At 33.5% G+C, this 22475-nt stretch overlaps 1 protein-coding gene across 7 annotated transcripts; it reads left to right on the forward strand.

The window, feature by feature from the left end:
- The first annotated feature begins 2719 nt into the window (after window positions 1-2719).
- LOC148599507 (sphingomyelin synthase-related protein 1-like) lies at window positions 2720-21206 on the forward strand. 7 transcript variants are annotated; one of them, XM_088557949.1, is made up of 7 exons: window positions 2720-2910; window positions 7853-7871; window positions 8300-8349; window positions 12770-13391; window positions 16040-16157; window positions 17057-17207; window positions 19360-21206. In XM_088557949.1, the coding sequence occupies exons 4-7, from the start codon at window positions 12781-12783 to the stop codon at window positions 19728-19730; spliced, it is 1251 nt and encodes a 416-aa protein (XP_088414075.1). In that variant the 5' UTR covers window positions 2720-2910; window positions 7853-7871; window positions 8300-8349; window positions 12770-12780; the 3' UTR covers window positions 19731-21206. The 7 variants fall into 7 exon arrangements, with proteins under 7 accessions (XP_088414075.1, XP_088414067.1, XP_088414074.1 ...); XM_088557947.1 differs by lacking the exon at window positions 2720-2910 and adding an exon at window positions 6590-6724; XM_088557941.1 differs by lacking the exons at window positions 7853-7871; window positions 8300-8349 and adding an exon at window positions 6579-6724.
- The last annotated feature ends 1269 nt before the right edge of the window (window positions 21207-22475 follow it).

Genomic DNA, 22475 nt, shown 5'->3' on the forward strand with positions numbered 1-22475 from the left:
AATTTACCGATCCGATTTCAGTAAAATTATAATTTAACTGGTGGAAATTTTTACCATGATTACTTTTTTTTCCTTGCTCCTCGCTAAGCGCCAAAATTCTCGACAGATTTTTTTTCTTTATTTCTAGTTTATTTTTTTTTTAGCGCCATCTGGTAGATAAAACTACTTTTAGTATAGTATGACTACAATACGGTCATTTTTTTTAAAGAATAATTAAATTCTTTTAATTCGTCTTTCTGCATCTGAGATTATTTTTAATGTAGCTGAAATGGCTAGGTAGTTCCGATTGCAGTTTCAACCTCAGTAAGACAGTCTCTTACATATACCACATTTGCACTCTGTAAAATAAACATATTTTTTCTTGAATGTATTTTTTTAATTGTGTTTAATATGAAAGACGAATATAAAGATTTAATAAAATGACCGTACTGATATACAATGTATATTTTGACAATTTAAATGTTGTTGAAATAAATGCATGAATTAGGAATTATTAAAGAATTCGTCCTATAAAGATCAACAGCCACGGTCTATAAACTGTAAATGAGACACACTGATTTCGTGACAAATTTATTCAATGGAAGAAAACAAATATTATTTGTCACGTAGAAAACATTTTAAACAATACGCCCGAATTTAACGTGTTTTTTTTGCACTTTGTGTATAATCTTCAGTGTGTAACCGACTCGGTGGTCTCAGGGTAGCCTACCAGCCCCCTTTCGAGTACGGGAGGTCGCTGTTTCGATTCCTGGCACAGTCATTAAATAGTCACTGCTTCACTGCTAAGCATGCAGCATTTAAGAGGATACATGTAGATTGACGACTGATTAGTTCGGAGTCAGAATAATAGGGTGCACACATACATGTACCTGTAGCTTGTAGCTTTGATGGGCTAGCATATATAAAGATTCGACTCTGCGAGTCGGACTATTACAAATCAGGGTGTGTTTGATTGGTCAATCATTCTTGTCCAGAAAGGCAAGAAATATCTACCATGGGATGTTAAACTACAGTATGATCAACCAGTCCATTAATCAATCAATCAATCAATCAATCATTGTGCTTTACTCAAATGACGTACATGTACATGCGCTAATAAATTACTTAATTTATACATTCAGATGAAGTACAGTGGCCTATTTGTATGTTGACACTTTGCACGGATCAAATTTTCCATGTTTTGAAGCGCGATGTAAAATTATACAGTCAGTGAAAGAACAAAATAAGTTAAAATTATGATATCATTCTACATGTAAAAATCGTGTTTCCAATTATATGTTTTGTGAAAAAGGAGGGTGGCGATTTTACAACGATATATTATTTTAAGGGGAGAAGCCCTTGGATCCGCCTAACCACCCTTGACTCAAATCTCATATATTTTAGAAAAGTCCTTAATTTTTGAATTCAATGAAACCTAAGCCATATTAGTATGGATCAAAGCTCACATCTGCTCTTGTCATTTTTCTTCTCTACATGTTACAAAACTCTCCTTCAGAAGTAAATAAGTTCATTTTTAAAAGTACCATTCTGTATAAGAATCGGGCAATAGGTGGCACATTATTTTTCGATCTCAATTTGGTCCTTTTTTTTGTCTCAAACATGTTCTATAATTTAGAAAACAACATAAAAGCTATTCCAAATTATCCTGAATCATCTGTGATGCAGCTATTTTTTTTATTTCCTTGTATAAGGATTAAGCGCGCGAAAATACTCCCGCTAATTTCTCATAGTGCATTTCAACTAAATTTGACCTATCGTTATCTTAAATAGGCAAACTTTAAAAACACATTTGATAGTTATTACTGGAGGTCATGATGTACAAATACTTAGATTATGCAATGTTATCTATGTTTTTTTTTAATTTATGGGCCACACATTATACACATATTGCCTGATTTTCAGACAGGGAAGTTACGTATTCAAAAAAAAAAAAAAAAAAAAAAAAAAAAAAAAAAAAAAAAAAAAAAAAAAAAAAAAACACGAAACTACTCGCATCAACAATATGCTTACGGTGAACAAGGTGATTACTTGTGTTAAAAGTTCCACGTACAGTGTTTTATCAGTTGCTAAATTTAAATTCAAACTAATTAACAGCAACACACAAAAGAGAATAAAATCAAAATAAGATACCCGGCCCCTAGAAAATCAATAGAGAAAAAGTGTTTCTCCAAACACTGTCTGGCTATGGGGTTGGGATGGGGAAGGGTGGGGTAATCTGGGAGGGGGGCTGGGGGAAGGATGGCGATTACACTTATATATTAGATGGATCATACCACCGCGGGCAAGTAGCCAGGAACCATTAGTAGCCCTCGAGACTGGTCGTTTTCAAGCATTGGATTTCGGGCTCCTTCCCCAAAATTGTACACATATTATAACAAATTGTTTTACACTTTCTTAGTAACATTTACTTTGTGTTTCCGTAAAGTGGTTGTTGCATGGCGTCAATTCTCAAATATTTCTATATGAATTATTGAAATGGTCACCTCCGGAAAAGATCGATAAAATTGCTTGCGATATGATTATCCACTGCTTAATGTAACCCAATAAAATAAGGTCAAAATAAAAATAAACATATCCAGCAATAGAGTATAATTTATGGCTTGATATGTAAATGAACCTTGAGCTTTTGATAGTTTAAAAACTTTTCATTCAAACAAAAAAATGGGTGGTTACGGTTGACCCCACTGAAAAAACCGATATCAGTTAAATGGTCACGAATTTTACTGTGTATTTCCGTTACCATGAACAAGCGTGCGTAGAGTTTTAAAATAAAGCCTGTTATTATAAGAAGAAATCTTTATTTAATAGGGATCATTATTTAGAACATTCGAGCTATATGGTACCGTGTAATGGAATACTATGTAATAAATTGAAGAAGAAATGTATCAGTGCGTTTGACAAAACGGTGAAGTAAGTAAGTTTTAATCCATTGTAAAGGCCGTTTGCAATTTTGTTGTTATATTCAGTAAGCATTTTCTGTCAATCCAAAATTACAGGCCCTTGGGACCAGGAATTTTTTGCTTTTTTTTTTAGCACCGTCTATAGATGAAAATTTGGACATAGCATTAAAAACATAGGCAAACATGTCAGAGAACTTTAATAGTAGTAAAAATATGGAAACAAATGGACGTAATGATAATTTTGGTGGGATTTTTTTTCTTAAATCCCGGTCTTAAGGACCTGTGCCCAAACCGATAAAGGAATAGTTACAGTCAAACCTGCATGTCTGAGAGACCACCTGTATTCAGCAATAACAAGTCTTACAGTGTTGTGTATTCTATATAAAATGACCATGTACATGTATGTAAGGACCACCTCTATTTTGTGACCAAGATTTCACTTTTCATTGACAGGTTACTATCATAGATTAGTCTGGTTGTTTATACAAGCGTTGAATAGAAGTAGTTGTGTATTGAATTTCATTAACAAATTAAGGCTCGATTTTAATACATTTTTTAAATGTTTGTTTTTCTGCCACTGTGAGGTTGAATACTTTTTAAAGTGATTTGCTACGCTAAAAAATATATTAGTTATATTTCATGTACATGTATATATTTTCCACACATTCTTACTACACATGTACCCTTTAATAATTCATCAATCGATGAACTTTTAATGCTTTCTGATTTTTTTTCTCGAAATTTTAAAATAAAATATATCAACATTTTTTTTTAAGAAAACATTGTCGTTTTATGAAGGCGACCGGGTCCAGCCTTGATTCAAATGGATCCGCCTGTGAGGTCATTTATTTTTTTTAATTTAAAAGTTTGAGTTACAGAATTTCAAACAAGTAGGGGTAAGAAACTTCGAATTGTACCTTGACTTTATGTTATATAAATCCCCCATACTAATGAAAATTTTTGCTCCAATGCCGTGTAATTTAATAGGTCAAGTATTTATTGTACCAGGTCTCTCTTACATTGTTAAATCATAAAAATATGGTCTGAAGTTTACACAGGATAGACTATTAAAATTGTTCCAGGTTCAAACAGGCTGTGAATCTATAAAATCGACCATTTTATGAAAAATAAATATTTGTCTTTCTCTGCTTTGTGTGTGTTTACTGGCTTAAAACATACAAGTTGAAAGCATTGGGGTTATTTTCTATATCAGGTAAACGTTTGTTAATTAAGAACTTTCCAGACAGAAACTTCTGTTTCTACGACGATACGAAGTCGAAACAAAACAAAACAGAAAAAAACAAACAAACAAAAAAAAAAAAAAACACAGATTGAAACAACACAAAGACACCGAATGCATAAAGTGAGCAATCCATTCGGACACCACAAAAATATCATTTCTTACAATTAATCGTTTATGACAATCATACCAAATTAATGAAGGATTTTCTGACCTTGTTTTAAGCGATTAATTTATTTCTCTTACGACAATTGAATTTGCCATAACTTTATATCATATATTTTATCGCAGAAAATATTGTGTTATATAATCTAACATTTTTCTGGTGCAGTCGGTATAGTTTCGCTTTTTACCCTTTGACCTTAAGGACGCTCTTCAATGGAAACGCAAGTCATCTGACTGCAGTTTTGTTTCCCGATTGGCCAAATACTGATAACTTAGTGGCGTTCGAAAAAAAATGTATCGAAAATTTGTATTTGTGTGCCATGTGTTATTTTCTTGAAAGGAATGTAAATACTAAGAAATAAAAAGGAGAAAATTGTACTGCGTCGGCTGTCTGTTTTTAAAGATAGTACTTGTTTTCATTTTTGTACATATACATGCATAAAGTGTCTAGTAAGCTAAACATGGCTGGCTACCAATATATTAAGTGGATTGCAATTTTCACTCTGTGTATAGATTTGAAATTGTATTGGTATGTGACACTGTAATAAAATATTCAGATTCTGGATGATATCTATAGGCAATAATTATTCAAGTTTGCATTAGAAAAATAAAATAGACTCGGTATTGATTTATTTATTTATCTTCACAAGGAAAAAACATATTAATATGATTGAAAATCATTAAGAACAGAAACGAACGATAATGATTGAATGTTATGAAATTGCAAGGGAGAGTATTTTAAAAAATTGTCTCAAATCGTTACGCAAATGATGCAGAAAATGTCTTTTTGGTATACATCAAAGTTTGTGTTATATGACATGTTTCAAGTATAAAGAATAGTAATACTTTGCATTCATGTTATGATCTTTAAGAAACAATTATAACAATTTGTATGATTGCAAACCAGACGATGATACTAATAAATAGGGGGACCGTAATGGCCCCTACTAAAATTTGAGTTCGTTTTCATTTGCCTAAAATCTTTATTTTTTTTCCAACATTCTTCCTAAAAAAAATGTTATTGTGCATTCACCCATTTTGGACTGAGTCTCCTTAACACATTCACGATTTTTTAATCTCTGCGGTCATTTCGGTCACGACGTCGTGAGATTTGTTTTCGTGGAGGACATTTTAACGATGGACTTCGGTTCCTCGCAATCCTTTGTCAAATAACATCACTCCTTAAACCGAATGAAGTTCATGATCATATCTAATTCACCACTTTCTCTGTGATTCCTCTTTTCAACTTAAATTTTCCGACATATCCGACTCCCCTTCAAATGAAAATCGAATGATTGCTTCCAAAGCTCTCATCTGCACTTGCTCGAGACTGGGTTATCGATGCTTTTTCCGATGCAGTCAGTATAGTTTCGCTTTTTACCCCTTGACCTTAAAGACTCTCTTCCACGGAAACGCAAGTCACCTGATCAAAATTCTGTTTCCAAATACTGATGACTTATTGGCGTGCGAAACAACTGTTTCGGAAATTAAGATTTCGTGCCATGTATTATTTCCTGATGAAAAGTAAAAAAATACTGCGTCGGCTCTTTTCTTTAAAGGTAGTACTTGTTTTTCCTGCCAGGTGTTTCATTGGACCTTTATTAAACCGATGAATCAATTTGAATTGCAATGTCATTATTTAGGACCACCTTAATTTTACATAACATAAATTATTATAAATATGTCGCTAAGTCATGTCCTTTTAAATGCCTAACATTATCTTCCTTTTAAATGCATTGCATTATTAGAGGTAAGAATGTAGGATTCAATCAAATTCTCCTTTCTGACACTGATCTATACTACATTAAACAATACGCACGTCACTGCTTAATTTAGTCTTATTGGAAAAATACCATTGTTTATATTTTGTAGCAACATGTAAATAGGCAGACAATGCATAGGCGGTACCAAAACGGATGTGTTAATTGGGGCACTCCCATATGAAACATGATTTGTTTCTTAAAAAATATATTTTTAAATACAAATGCTTTGAAAACAATGTTCTTTACACATACAACTTTTTTTTTCATCCAGACAATCTACAGGTTATTACACGTGTTCGATATTTAACAGTATTTTATTCAATATTCATTTTTCAGCCCAATATAATGCAGTCAAGTCGTGTAATAGAATCTTTCTTGGAAAGTAATATTATACTTAACACATACATGTACGCTGCCATCACAATATATACAATGTATGTATAGCCCTTAGCAGAATAAACAATACGCATTTGGTAATTATTTTTGTTTCCGTTGTATTTTGGAGTTTAGTTTGTGGTCAGAACAAAACAGTTCACGATGAACGGTGAATGAGTAGCGCTCACGACGGCGAGCATTGATTGAAATCGTAATTCATATACAAACCGTATTAAACTAAAAAGGAATAATGGAAGAAAATCTAATGTTTCCAAGAGTTTGTAAGTAAATTGTGCAATTATTATAGCCTTTGTCACTTTTTTATTCGAGCTTTGGGTAGTTGAAAGATACTTGCAAGGTTTCAGGTCCGCTCTTACATATACCTGTACGGGCATCACGTCCTTCAGTATATGTTTGTAGATGCGCCCGTACAGTCATCACGTCCGTTCATCATTTCCATTTGCCCATACAGAAATCGCTATAAGTCTTCGGAACGACAAAATGACTAATTTTAGTTGAAATAAGAAATACTGTCGATTGTACTTCTTAATTGTACTTCTTAATTGTACTTCTATTATACACACATAACTTGACACCATTTAAAAAGGTTGTTAGGTTCATACAAAGGACAAAGGTCAAAACATGCACAAAAATTGGGAACCTATGAAATTAGGAATAATATACCCGTTACTACATATACCCCTAGTATGGTGTTTCTCTTACATTTTTTAAAGAAATATTTATACTTTGCAGACCTTACATGTAAAATTTGGTGTTTATTTGTGTGCACACCTTATGAAATATTCGACATATAAATGTCTTCTTTCGCAAATATTCCTATTTTAACAATATTTTACAGTCATAAAACTTTTTATTTTCATGATGCGAGGGCTTGTACTCCAAAATAGAGGCTTTCCCAACTTGTCTTAATTTCAATGAACTTAAATGGCTTTAAAGTCCTATATTTCGACATCAGGTTACATTTATTTTATGACTATTATTTGCACAATAGGTATTTATGGTATGATTACTTCTATTCATGACCACAGGTCGATAAACGTGAAAAACAAATTTCTGCGAGCGGATAGGATTATGAGATTATCTTACTGTTACGAAACACAAACGTGATGAGAGTTTTAAATTGCACTCCAATATCAAATAGGAAGAAAAAACACATGAGAAGAAAAAATAAAGGAGAGAAAATACGTTTTTTTCCCGTTTCTTAAGGTGTCCGTGCATATTGAACCTATTTTTAATTTAATATAATCACTTCATGAACTTGAAAGTGAAAACGTTAAACAAACAATCGATCTCCCAGTACCTTCTACTATTCGCTGACTCAGAGGTAGGAATTATCGCTGTATGCGTTGTAAATGTAATAAACCATTTCGTGCTATTTTTTTTTGCAGAGACCCTGTACTCTCGGAGGTATGCCACACTTTCCCGTAATTACTCAAAGTTTTACCTCATGGAAGTATTTATTAAGTACCATTATGTATAAATATCAGGCAATGGGTGGCACATCATTTTTCTCAATTTGGTCTTTTTGCCTCAAACATATTCAAATACATCTAGAAACAACTAAAATGCTATTTGAATTTATCCTAAAGCACCTTTGATGTATATATTTTTGACTGGTTTTACAAGAAAAAGTGCGGGAAAATTTTCCCGCTATTTTTTCATAGTGCATTTCAACTAAATTCGACCTATCAATATCTTAAAAAGGCAAATTTTACAAACACTTTGATGGTGATTTCTGAAGGCTATCAGATATGAATACTTGGCTAATTCAATAAGATCTCTGTGTTTTTTTCCGTCATGTGTCACACCTTATACACATTTTGCCTTATTTTTAGATAAAGAAGCACTCAAGTGACTGGACATGCTGAGAAATTAGCATAGAAAGGTTCTTAGAATAAACGATATTTTAATCATGGATTCAATATGGTGGGCGGAAGTTCAATACAAGTTTAATATTGCAGGGCGTTCTACAAAAGTCGTTACGTTGTTTCGATTTGGGTGAATGAATTTGTGAAATGTTAGAATATAACCTTAAAATGTATATTGTATTGTACACTTTTATTTTGAGATCATGTTTTATTGGTCGGACTAAACGTTTAAGAACTGCACCAAATCTTTAAAGGGTAAGATATTTTGTATATGTATGCTTAAGGCTATAAGCATGTAGTTCTTACATTCAAAATCAGAAGCCTAGGCGAATACAGAAAGTAGTATTCGCCGGAAAAAGGCGAAATGGGTGTTTTCTTTGTCCGTATATTAAATTATGTAGTAAATTAATTGACTGTAAGATATTGGAAATTTTAAAACCCGTCAAATGCTTTGTTATTTGTTAGCTATACCCAAGGAAAGAAATTGATTTGATGGGAAGAAATCGCCATGCATGTATCATGCTTAGTAGAAGTAATCGAAAATGGGTTTATTTTGAAGCTCATAGGTGAAGCTCCTCCAAACGTTTCAATGAGTTGTAAGACAATTTCATGATAACAAAATAAACAAAATACCATTTTTTACAACTATCGGGTGAAAAGCGTTGTCCATGAAATTATTTTTGTCAGACACAACTTAATGGCCTTTTTAGGTTATTTCGAGAAAAAAAATATATGACTATTTATGTTAGAAGTCGGCTACAGATATAGCTACCGTATCATTTTGTCATTTATTTTTTTCACAAGGTCCTTTCCAGTTGTTTACTCTTTGTTTATTCATCTTTATATTTTTTAATTGACTTTTAATGTTTAATGCTTAACTTCACTACGCTGTCAATATTTATTGATTTCACATCAAGGGAAAAGCAATTATAAAAAATGGTAATTGGGAAACAAGTGCGTGGTATTCATTCCTATCGGAGGCAGCATTGTAACGTCATACAATCGTTGCGATACGAAACGTCGTAGAGAATATTTAAAAAAAAAAACGTCTGGCACTCTCGTTGTTTCCTCATGAAAATTTTGGCAATCAAAAGATTAATACCGTAGTAAATGGCGCTATAATTAATAGGCACGATAACCAATCGAAGTCATCCTGACATTCTCTTAAAGAACGAATTGAAAACATTCGCAAATGTACCACGTGAGCGAATCGGAGTCATGCACGTTGAAATGTACCACGAAACGATTCGAAATTTTCCGAAATATTTATCGAAGCTTATATACTGAATTCAGTTAAATTCAACTTATAATTTTGTCATATAAGATAAATAAAACTGAAAAATAAAGTAATATTTTTACTATGTGATTGACTCATTCCAGACTGACAATGCAAAAAAAATCATAAAACTGATCACAAGTCATGATAGTTGATATATGTAATAAATACAGAGTTAAAAGTTTCTGGACCACGAAATAGTGAAAAAAATTATGTCTTCTACTGGTACACGGTTTCTAACTATTCAGGCGATTTCGGATCGTTCGTTTCTGTATTTTTAACTAACCTGTCCGTAGGCCATGTGAGCTATTACCATCACTCGGCGTCCGTCTTCGTCGTCAACGATTTTTCAAACACCTTTTCCTCTGAAACTACTGAACGGATTTGTTTCTTAGGTTATCCTGCACAAAGTTTACGCTTCGCTTGTTGATCCGTCGAAAAAACATGACCGCTGTTACTTAAAATAGAACATAGGGGTCAAACAACAGTTTTTCGCAAATATCTCAAATACCATTAGGTTCAGGCAAATTCTGTGTTCAGCATAGCGACAGCTACATCTACCTGTGTGCTAATTTTCCTGAAAATATGTCAACTGGTGTTTGAGTTCTTGTCCTTATTTGACTTATTTGGATATTTTTATGTTATTATTTCAAAATCTTCTTTCACAGAAACAACTATTCAAAATCAAATGAAATTTGGTAAGATTGTTCCTCAGTGAAGTTAGGCTATCCCGCAAAAGTTGATGCTTTGATTTTTGATTGGTTCAAAAGCCGTTACTAAAAATGGAACATAGGGCTCCATTTTTTTCCTGAATAAGAGAAGACAGATGAAGATGAAAGCTACTTTCAAGATAAACATGCTATTCTGAGTTGAATGGGGGTGATGGAAATTTGTTTGGATGGCAATTTTTAATATGACTGCCATTTTCCTGCCAATTTTTACATTTGCTCGGATTTCAATAAATAATTGGTTAAAAAAGTAAACATGGTATCCTGAGTTGGATGATGATGAAAATTTGTTCTGGGCGGCCATTTTTTAAAGGCTGCCATTTTCGGGCTAAATGTTACCCTTTGCTTGGATTTTTACAATATTTGGGTTTTTTTTTTAAAGTAAACATGGTATCCTGAGTTAAATGGTGATGATGAGAATGTTAAACTTCATAATATGTTTTTGAAGGGGACCACTGGTAGGTAAAATATAGAGGTAATATAAAGTTAATGTGACCTACATGTATATGATCCCCTTGAGCCATTTGCATTCAAGTTTACATCAGAGTACATACATGTATCTCAGCACCTTCTTATTGTAGGTTATTATACCTTTACATACATGTTCATTAGGGATATTATGTCAGGTTTCAGGTAATCGTATGAAATTCCGACTTGCATTAATGACCTACATATAACTTTACAGACAAGTTAAGGCCTCCACAACTATGCATGGTAGGATAATTTTTACCACAGCAGATGCATGATTGTATTTATAGTGATTGTACATTGATTTACAATCCAGGCCACATTAGGTCATTTGACAATTATTTTCAACTTTAATGACTATGGGTATGTCAAAAATTAAGATTATTTCAAGCTTCCATATAAATCAGGAGAGACATATCTTTGTCGTCACAAGTAAGCCTTTTGTTTCCTTACACTATACCTCAATGAAACCAACTCCCTCCATCCATCCATATATATAGCTTCAGAGAGCACCTAACGTCAGCTGTTCTCAGTACTATCGTGATCATTAAACACGATAGTTTAAGTGGAATTCGAGTTTCTCATTTTCCTTTTTTACTCAGTATGTATTATGTTCTCTTTGTTGTGTGTATCTGTTTTCCATGTCTGGTCTTTGTCCATGGATTACATTCCTTGAATTCCGCTAGAATCTTGGTTCCTTTGATTACTTTTTATTCACATTGTTCATTTCTAGCACTTATATTTTGGTTTAATTGGTTGTAAATATTCTTTTTATCCACACGTGCAACAGTATATCATAATAAAAGATCTGATGAAATACTGTATATCCGAAGAAGAAAGCGATCCATTAACCGCTCACCTGATCACGCGCTTTACATCACGTGGCTTTCGATCGGTACAATAATTGTTTCTTCTGGTGTAGATAAATATAATCAAAGCACCGAAGGTGCTGAAACTCGGAAGTCGCTTGGCGTGCAACCTGCAAGATAGGTTCCCGATGGTTATTTTTTAAGCAGTGTGCTAGAGTGCCGGTCATGACATGGACTAAGGTTTGAGACTGTTTTGGTGTTGAACCCATATTTCCCTTGCAACCTGCAGCAAAACAAACCAAAGATGTACACAAATATCGTGAAAATAAGATTATTGCCTTTTTTACGTTCTTGAGACCTTAAACTTGATGTTGATTGTGACGCTTCTTGATAAAATGATCTTGATTATAATACCATTCACGGGGCATTGTTAAAATCCAACATCACCCAAAGAGAGATAACTCCAATTCAATTGTATTGGCTTTTAACTATCATCTATGAAATTACTACGCGGCCAAGCGACAAAAAAATAGTTTGGCGTCTCGATTTATCAGTTCGACAATATTTAGCTGAAAATTAACACTTAAAATGTTTGAAATATCATTCATTTTGGATATCGGTGAAATATTTAAAGTTTAAAAGAGAATCACGCATTAATTTGAAGAAAGCATTTCCGTCCGTGAAGTTATCTGCCGGAAGCCCTTTTGTCATTCTTATACTTACAATACTCGAAGCCACTCACGTGACTTCCGAGTAAAAATGGCATTTGCCTCAATAAATTAAATGCTCTACGCGAATCAAATATTTTGGATTTGAGTTACACCAGTCATCGTTTATCGATCTTTTAGTCGTTAGTCAATAATTGACCAATAGTTCCACAGATTGTCCAAGTGCCTGCATAATAACACAATGCTGAATGTTGGTAATTACAGGTACAAAATGTACATTCGGCAATTAAACTTGCTATTTCATTGGCGTCCATACTAAAATTTCTTTTTCAAAAGATAATTAGGTAATTTGCCATAACTGACAAATGAAGTAACTTGCAAACCAAGACCAGCTCTAGAGCCTGAATCGACCAGACAAAACAGGACTAGTTGTTCCCATAATGTTACAGACATGTTCTTAATTACGATTTTTTTTCTTTTTTCTGTAGACAAAATCATAATGATTGACCCAGAACGGTGGACTATCGATGATGTTGGCAATTACTTGGAAAATAATAACTTCCAACAGTACCGGAAACTATTCTGCGAGGAGAATAAAATTGACGGAAGGGTATTCATAACCCTAGCCGAAGATGACCTTAAAAAACCACCTTTGAATATTCAACCTCTCGGAGATTTAAGAAGACTTTGCTTCCTATTAGAGAGTTTACGTGAGGAAAAAAGTTCGCATGACCAAAAAGTGCAGCAATTTAGTCCTCCCTCGTATGGTAACTTAGAACATTTATCTTGCTCGTCATCCGGGTCCTCCCCTTCCACGGGAGTCTCACTTTCTGACTCGGACGATGATTCGTACATTTCTAGACGTAGACCAAGGTTAGACAGGAAACGATTCGCATTATCAGTTTTATATATGTTTACATCACATTTCTTAGCCGGTTTAGCAGTGACGTATGCACAAGAACATTTGCCAGACAAGAAAAAGTATCCTCCATTACGCGACTTTTTTCTGGACGTTTTACCTTATATACCTTGGGCATACAGAGTGACAGAGGGAGTAATTATGGCGTTAGCATTCTCAGGATTACTTATGTTATTTTTTCACAAGCATAGGTAAGCTGCATTGTTTGTGTCATAGTTTAAACATATTTATTTGGAAAAAAGCAAACGGATCAGACAAAAGTTATCACATCATTATGAAAGTCATCTCTCTATTAGAAAAATATGTAATTAGGGACCGCTCCAGATATAGGAGGAGGGTAGGTTCCAAACTATAAAAATACTTTTTGAAGGGCTTTTCTGTTTTAGCTTTTTTTTTGCCAAAATTTTGCACAAAAGTTACCACCCCTCCTGTAAGCAATTGAATTGTATGCTAACGCGGACACAGAGAACGCTGTTATTAAGTTGCATAAGTTTTTAAAAACAACCCAATATGATGTATAACTGGGATAACATACTGAGTCAATGATTAAGCACAGTTCTGTTTATAGGCGGTTACACAAGTTTTTCCTGTGTGAAAATGCAATGTTCTTCGTTTTGTCACGGCTTAATTGTTGTACTGACTATTATACATGTACATGTAATATATTGTTTCAATCATGAGTCCTCTCGTCTTCAAACGAAATTAGTATTAATTATACCCTGACGAACGAGTGGGTGGTATATTGGAATCAACTTATCCTTCCGTCCATCATCCCGTCTGTAAGTCAGAAATTTGTCGCAATTATCTCGGCTCCCGATAGACGGCTTTAATTCAAATTTGATGTGTTACTTTATATAGGTATGACATATGTTGTTAGTGATTTTCGGTGCTGTCCAATATCAACTTGTACGAGTTGGGCTATTTCTAGCACGACAAGGCGTGGATGCAATTGTGTTTTTGAAATTTCTTTTGCTAATTTAATTGTTATGACTCCTGTAATTTTTAAGTAGTGACGAGTTGTTTTCCGGACTGAAATACAGAAACAATGATACATGTAACTTTTTACACGAAATCTTGTTACTTAAATTTTGTGTTGTTATTGTAGTACTTTTAATTATTCTCAGAACAAAATGCAAAATCATGAAACCTTATAACCAGCCAGTTAAACTCTGGGCTGAACTAAAATTAAAATTACGAAGAGAACAACCAAATCAGAAAGATCAAATCAAATTATGTTTAGCTCCCCCCTTCCATATGCATGCAATGTATTGAGTAGCTGTCTTTGTAAGAATCATGCACAATCTAAAAATGTGATACACCCCAAAAAAGGCTACATATTTTTATTTTTGTAATTAAGTTGTTTTATGAGTATTTACTTTGAAATATGTAATTATTCATTCAAATCTGCCTGCTCTTAGGAGATAAACAATATTGAAAATCCAATAGATTCTATTGTATTTGAGTGTTATTTTCAGAGTTATCTCCCTTCATTTTGAAATCTACAGTGCATTGTGTATAATTTTTATCTCCTAAGAACACGGGTTATATGAAAAACTGAATGTTTATTCCTATTTACTATGGCAATTCAAACAAAATATCAAAAATAAAAATATGTTGGCTTTTAACCCATTAATCACATTTTGCATGATTCTCAGCTGGAATGCTACTTACATGTAACTATACTTACTCTACATATCAACCATGTTGAACAACTGAACCCTAGAGTCTTTATAGTACATTGTTACGAAACCCTTTAAGTGCCATGTAAATAAAACAATATTAAGTCATGCGCGCGGAAAACTGATATGAAAACGACGTGAGTAACCAGGCGCGTAGCTGCCGTTAGGCAAAAAAGTTTTTGCCTGCATTTAATTTTGCCAATTTTTTTTTTGAGATAAAATACATCCAGGAGAGGCATAAATGATGCTCTAAAACGCTATCTCCGCGGAGCTTCGGGGGGGGGGGAGCCTTAAGCGGCCCCCAGACCCCCTGCCGTAATTTTGCCTACACTTCAATTTGGCCTCAGCTATGTGCCTGGTAACCGTAATTAGGTCGCGCCAATGAAGCCTTGCACACACGATATTGAATCGTTTGCCTGAAATACTAAAACGTATGCAGGATTTAGTATTTCTTGCGTTCGACTTAAAATATCATGCGCACAACCTAACGTTATTCGTATATTACTACATATACGGGTGCATAACTTAATATGTTTTGCGCATAACTTTATATTCCTTGTGCACGGCTTAATATTTCGTGCGCACACCTTTTAAGTACATGTATAATTTGTATTTCATGTGCACGACTTAAGTAGCAGTCTACATGTACATAAGAATCATGCAAAATGTGAGTCATGGTTGGAAAGCTTGATGTTTTGTTTAAATTGTTATAGTAAAGAGAAAGTAACATCCGGTTTTTCATATAACCCATGTTCATAGGAGATATAAATTATAAAGAATGTACTGTAGAATTCAAAATTAATGGAGATAACTCTGTAAGTGACACCCAAAAACAATAGAAACTTTTGGATTTTCCACGTGGATTACATGTTTCTATGAGCAAACAGATTGGAATGAATAATTATAAATTTAATCATGAAGTCCTATAAAGCAACTTAATAAAAAAATAAAGATATGTAGCCTTGTTTTAGGTGCATCACATATAAAGTTTACATAATTTGCACGATTCTTAAAAAAGACTGCTACTTAATTAATATTTCGGGCGTACCAATTGATATTTCAAGCGCACTACTTAGTATTTCCTCCGCGCGACTTAATATGTTTTTCATTATATTGCATTAAAAGGCTTTGTACAATTTAGATTTACTGTTGTTTTCTAGATTTTTTGTTATACAGCGGCTTATGATTATAGCAGCTACTGTTTACCTTTTACGCAGCCTCTGCGTAATATCTACTTCAATTCCAATGCCTCAGAAAAATTACAACTGTGACAGATTGGTAAGTTATAATTTGCCATGATATCTGTTGAAAGTATTAAAAACGACACGAGTTTTTGTATTTCATACTTTATTCTAACTCACTAGTTCACTCATATTCTTACTGTCTAACGAAAAAAATGACTTTCTCAGACAGTTTCGAACACGAAAATCAATAAAAGAAAGTCTAAACAACCAATCAGTAAAACGAAACAAGTAAAAACCAAACGGAAAGATAATGTATGGCATATCATTGAGAAAACAACAACGAAAACAACAACATTAACAACAAAAAAAAACAAAACAAAACAAAAAGTACAAAAACAAAGCAAATAAAAAGAACGTCTAAAAAAACGTATTAATTACGTTAACAGTAAAACATTACGAAAGAATGATGTCAAGTTAGCACTGGCCCACTCGGAACTACTCAGAACTACTCGGTCACTTCCCCTACACTAAAAGTAACTCCTCGACCATTTCCGTTAGGATAAAATTCCTCCAGATGCAAAATAGAAATTCCTTTCGAACAAATTGCCCCAACTGTAGCTATCCGGCAATTAAAAGAGTAACATTTTAGTTCGATATCACTGGACAGTTACTCTTTCAAAATTTTTGTCGCGAAAAGAGGAGCATAGAAAAAATGATTAAAAACATTCAATCAGTTAAGCTTAAATTTTGGTATATCGGTACATTTTCACTTTTTAGTGCATATTTTTTTTAGTGACGAGAAAGGTTAAGTACTAATAATCCCGATTGACCAGCGAATCTTAGCTACAAAAAATGTACAATGTACAGTACGATATAATTTACTGTTGTGTCATATTTACACCTAAATTCTTGCTGTTTCTATTTAATTTAATTTATTGTACTTGTACATGTATACAATATGAAACTTTTTTACAAAGTTTGTCGTTTTTTCAGATTATTAAAAGTGGTTGGGATAGATTTTCTCATGTGGTCCAGTTTTATGCTGCGATTGGTATGAAATCAAATGGAATAAAAACATGTGGAGATTATGTCTTCAGTGGACACACAGTCATTATAATTCTTCTGGTACTTAGTATAAATGAATGTAAGTTTCTCAACTCACTTCCTGAGGAATGATACGTAGTAAACGAGAAAGCGGTTATAGGTCTGCGAGAGAGAATGTATTTCAGTTGTATTTATTGTATTCATAATTAACCCCTTTGTTGGTCACGTGGTAGTGTGCTGAAATAAGTGCATTTTCTACTGCAGACACATAACTGATTCCTGGTTCACTACATATTACTCCGCTGGCTAGTCAAGCGTTATCGATCTCCAGTTCTAATATGACGTCCTCAAAAGGCTTTGAGACCATAACTGTGGTTAATTTTCGATTGCTATATGAGCGGCACGCGACCTCATTGGGCGTGACTTGTATGTATAAATTACTGCCCACCTTTATCATGATTGTAAACAAACAGACGTAACATTCCGATGTGTATCAGCTGTTTTCATTCATTTCAGTAGCGTGAATGAACATCAAATTCATATTTAATGAAAATATTAAACGTTATGTTTTAGAAAAGTTATATTATATTCCGTCATAATCACTTACACACGTACACGGTAGCACGTGCCACGTGCGCAATCAGATATGCAAACAAACAATAACAATCGTCAATGAATGATTCAGAACATTGTACCTGTCCATATGTGAACACTGTGACCTTATAATGCAAACAACTATTGCCATATCTAACGTTGTTCTACTTAATTCGCCCATTCCTGCATTATAAAAAAAAATCAAAGCTAAGTTTCACTAGCGAACACTTCAACTGACATAGCGTAAAGTGTACAGCCAAATATTGACAAATATGGCGGGTCTAAGGTTACCGTAATAGGTCACGAAAATGTCAAATAATCTCGTTATTCACCTATTTGAATAAAAATAAAATAACGGAAACTCCATTTCATCATTGTCATTTTATCCAGAGCGATAGCGAGTGATAAAATATCGACATAAATGGTCAGCACGTGGTAAAACAATGATAAAATGGAGTTTCCGTGATTTATTTCTTTTAATATCTCTCTACGCATAATCAGGGATGATATATCCCTGCCCAGTAACACTGATGATGATTTTGTTCAAAATCAGCGTACAGATGAACGAACCGCCCATGATATTTCAGCTAAATTTTTCGATTAGTTCTTGTTGAGGATACGTAGGGCAAAATATCTATTGTGTTTACGAATAACTACATATGGGAACGAAGTGTGAAATTCTTTCCTTTATAGTGACACTAAATTTTGATACTCAGATTTATAGTAGGATAAGATAATATAAGTCTGTATCTTTATGTATCCTTATGTTTCCGAATATTCGTATCTTTTACTAATGGTTTTTAATATTATTTATTAGCTGATCAAAATCTGCAATTAAGTTACTACACGGGATTTTGTTTTTGTTTTTTTGTTTTTTTTTAATATAAAGATTTCCTGGTGATCAGAATTGTATGCATGTAGAATTCATGCCATTACATTTTCGTTTCATTATCCTACACGTTTACATTGAACCTAATGTAAGAACGACATCCCAGATCAAGTTTTGTCTTGATTTTAGATATATACATGTATATTTATGCACATAGAAACTCCTTACTTTTCAAATATTTTGTATGTGGAAGTGATTTCGAAAATTTAGTATCACCTACACAGTCTTGGAAGGCATGTATTCTTCGAAATTTTTAGTTTTAAATTCATGTAATTTTTTTAAAGATTTTATGTATTTAAAAATAGAGTTTACTAAAAATGTTACAATTTCATTTCCTGCTGTGATGTAACTTTAAGGATGTTCATTTGTCCATTTAAGGAGGTAGACCTAGGGTAAGGGACACAACTCATACTAATCATTGGAACGTTTGTATTCAGCATTTCATATCAATCTCGTGTACGCATCAAAGTAACTTGGACTGATTTCATTCTGTTTCATATGAAAGCTTGATAGGCCTTGGTGAAATTGATAATGATATAAACATATCACTGATTTCAAGAGTTATATTCCTTACTCTAGGTCTACCTCCTTAAGAACAACAAAGATGTCAGAGAGTTGTGATTTGTTTTAATATCTATCATGCCGGAACAATATGAATAAAATATCCACCACTGACTGTCGACGACATATGCTTACATGTATATCAATCTATAATTAACTGCCTTTTACATGTACATATGATTAATCGTCATATTTTGATTCATTTCAGATACACCTAGAAACTGGTTACCTCTCCACACATTAAACTGGATAGTGGGTGTTTTTGGGATATTTTTTATCCTTTTAGGCCACGGGCATTATACATTAGATATTATTCTAGCTATTGCCATTTCATCGAAATTGTTCTCCTACCACCATACATTTGCTAACAATATTTGTCACATGAAAAGGGACATTCACCGTATGAAGAAGTGTTTTCCAGTGTTTTATTTTTTCGAACATGAAATGGAAGGATACATTCCACAGGAGTATGAATGGCCACTACCGCGTCCAACGAGACTTATATCCTTCTATAAGGATGTTCGGTTCAGTATGGGTAGTTACATGAGTTTAACTACAAGACCAAAGCATGAGATATAAGTTCTCAATTTTAAAATCGTACGAAAATGCGGTTTTTAGTTAATACTGTGTATTTTCAAGCATTTTAAAGGAAAGCAATATTTGTTTGTTTATTGTGTACCCCGTGTATTAACGACAATGAGTCCCTTTGATTTCGCATGACAAGTTTTTTTTAACAATTACTTTAAGTTAAAAGGCGTATTCGCCTCTGTCTAGGACAAGAGAAGTAATTTTAGATTCGGATATTTATTATGCCCAATTAAAATTCCGCAACGAAAGAAACACAATATTGCTGATGAAAAGGGCACTATGGATTAATTGTTTGCTAATTGAAAAGTAGATATAACTTCACCATTGAAGCTGGTATCCCAATGGCCCTGACTTGGAAGATGCATTTAGAACGAAATGGTGGGTTAAATCTAGCTTCCTCTTCTATTGCGGCGTGAATAAACTGGTGGTGATTAAATAGCATTGGTATGTTATAGTGTCATAATCGGTAAATCAGAGGTCATATCAGTACTACTGAGAGTGGCGCAAAGACTTATAATGAAAATTGATGCTTCGATCATTATTGCAATCGTTGATAATGCAAATAGTTCCCTCCTCCCATCATGACGTTTTTGTTCGAGATCTACGATGTAGACCTAGTCATTATAATCATACTTGTATGTATGCTGTTCGCTTTGTCTATATACGGGTGCTCTTTACACATCTGTGAAATGCTCTAATTATAACGTACAAAAAAAAAAATCAATATGATTGATGCGTTGTTGTATGAAGTGAATAGATATCGTACCTCACGATATATGGAACAATTCAAAAATCGAATAAGATAGATATATATACATCACAACGAGTATCAAAGAAACCATGGCAACCGATTACCGGGAATGATCTAAGTTGTGACGTATATCTATTCGATCTTTGGATGGTCTCTATCATGAGGTACGATGTCAGTTTCAAGGTTGCGCAGCTTACTTCACACAGCAAAGCATCAAACATACTGATTTTTTAAGGTACATGTACTTAATTCTGAAAGTATTTTATTCGTCGTGTTAAAGGGAAAAAGTAACTTTTTTAAGAATCGTGAATTATTGGAACATACAACATCATACAAATGAATGGAAAATTAAGTTTTCTTTGGAAACCAAATTTCGTGTGTGTTTGTAAATTCCAGAAAAGTCAAGAAAATTGGTACCCTACGAAGAATAATACTTTCACACTTCTTTATCAATATAGCGATTGTAATCAATGCAATTTATTATTTAATTATTATGTATTGATAAAGTTCATTTTCGGAAATGATAGCCTCGCACAAGATCTGTAAATTCTGCCATTTCTTGAAATATGCGCATGAACTTAATTTTTATTGTCCATTGTGTGTGCCATCATATTTAATTTGATTTATTTTTATAATATTTATCATAATTTTATTTTGCAGAAAAATTTTCTTGTGAACCATTTTTATTATTAAAATGTTAATTTATAAAACTGCTATTATCCGTTGCCTGTAAATTCATGGAATTTGTTACATGTCATTTTTTTTGTCAAAATGTTTTACCACTAGAGGGAACTGTAGTTTCCAGAAATTGTAAGGCTACGATAAAATTACATGGAAAGCACTAAAAAATTAAGATAACGGAAATAATTCTTTGATCTGTTCATATTTTAGCAGATTTGTTAATGAACTTCGAACATTTATTCTGAATTATCCATATTTAAACAGACAGTCCCCTGTTCTCTCCGTCATCATTTAATCTTACTATGGAACATGATGGAATATGTTTATGTGTTTCTAGAAAAGCAGAGGACGCTTACCCTACTGGTGCACCTGGTCTTATTGGAGTCCGAGTTGCTCATTTACTTTTCCTTCTTATTGATACGTGTTATTTTACTTATTTCATTTTTTTTATTGTGTGTTTCTCTTTTATTGGATTGCACCGTTTTTTTTTTATCTCCGCTAGAATCTTGGTTCCTTTGATTATCCTTTACTCTGTGCCACTCATAGTGTCTGCCTGGTTTCTACATGGGCATTCTCTGGGATTGATATAATGGCGTCAGTTAGTACCGAACGACGAGCGTTGATAAAAAAGCATCCACGGTTCAGTTAAAATCGAACAAGAAAATTATTAAGTACATTTGACCTTTACTTTTGACTGCAGTTCTTACGTCATACGCCTCCAACTGTTTATATTAAATGAAAGTCCCTTTAACTGTGTAAGTTTGATGAAAGTCTATGAAGGCGTTCAAAAGGTATGCCCCTGAAAACAGTTTATAGCCATACAATTCTATTTCATAAAGTTTGTGTGATTTTGACCTTTGAACTACTGACACAAAAATTAATAGGTGTCTTCCATACCTTACAAACCTTCAACTATGTAAATTTGATTGAAGTCTTTGAAGGTGTCGGAAAGTTACGAACAGAAACGAATTTCGGGCGGATAGATGGAAAGACGAATTCTATACTCCACCGCCTTTTTGAAAGGCGGGGACAGATAGCTGCCATATACATACTACAAAAAATACAACATAACTGAAATCAGCATTCGGTAATACAATAACAATATACCAGCAGTAAAATAAACTTTCCGACATACGGATCCAGAATAAAACAAAGGGTATTCTAATAGTAAAATAAACTTTCCGATTTACGGATCCGGATACAACAAAGGGTATTCTAACAGTAAAATAAACTTTCCGACTTACGGATGCGGATACAACAAAGGGTATTCTAAGAGTAAAATAAACTTTCCGACCTACGGATGC

This window comes from Perna viridis, chromosome 13, assembly GCF_037379345.1.
Source record: "Perna viridis isolate PV_CMFRI_1.1 ecotype Kerala chromosome 13, ASM3737934v1, whole genome shotgun sequence".
Taxonomy (NCBI): domain Eukaryota; kingdom Metazoa; phylum Mollusca; class Bivalvia; order Mytilida; family Mytilidae; genus Perna; species Perna viridis.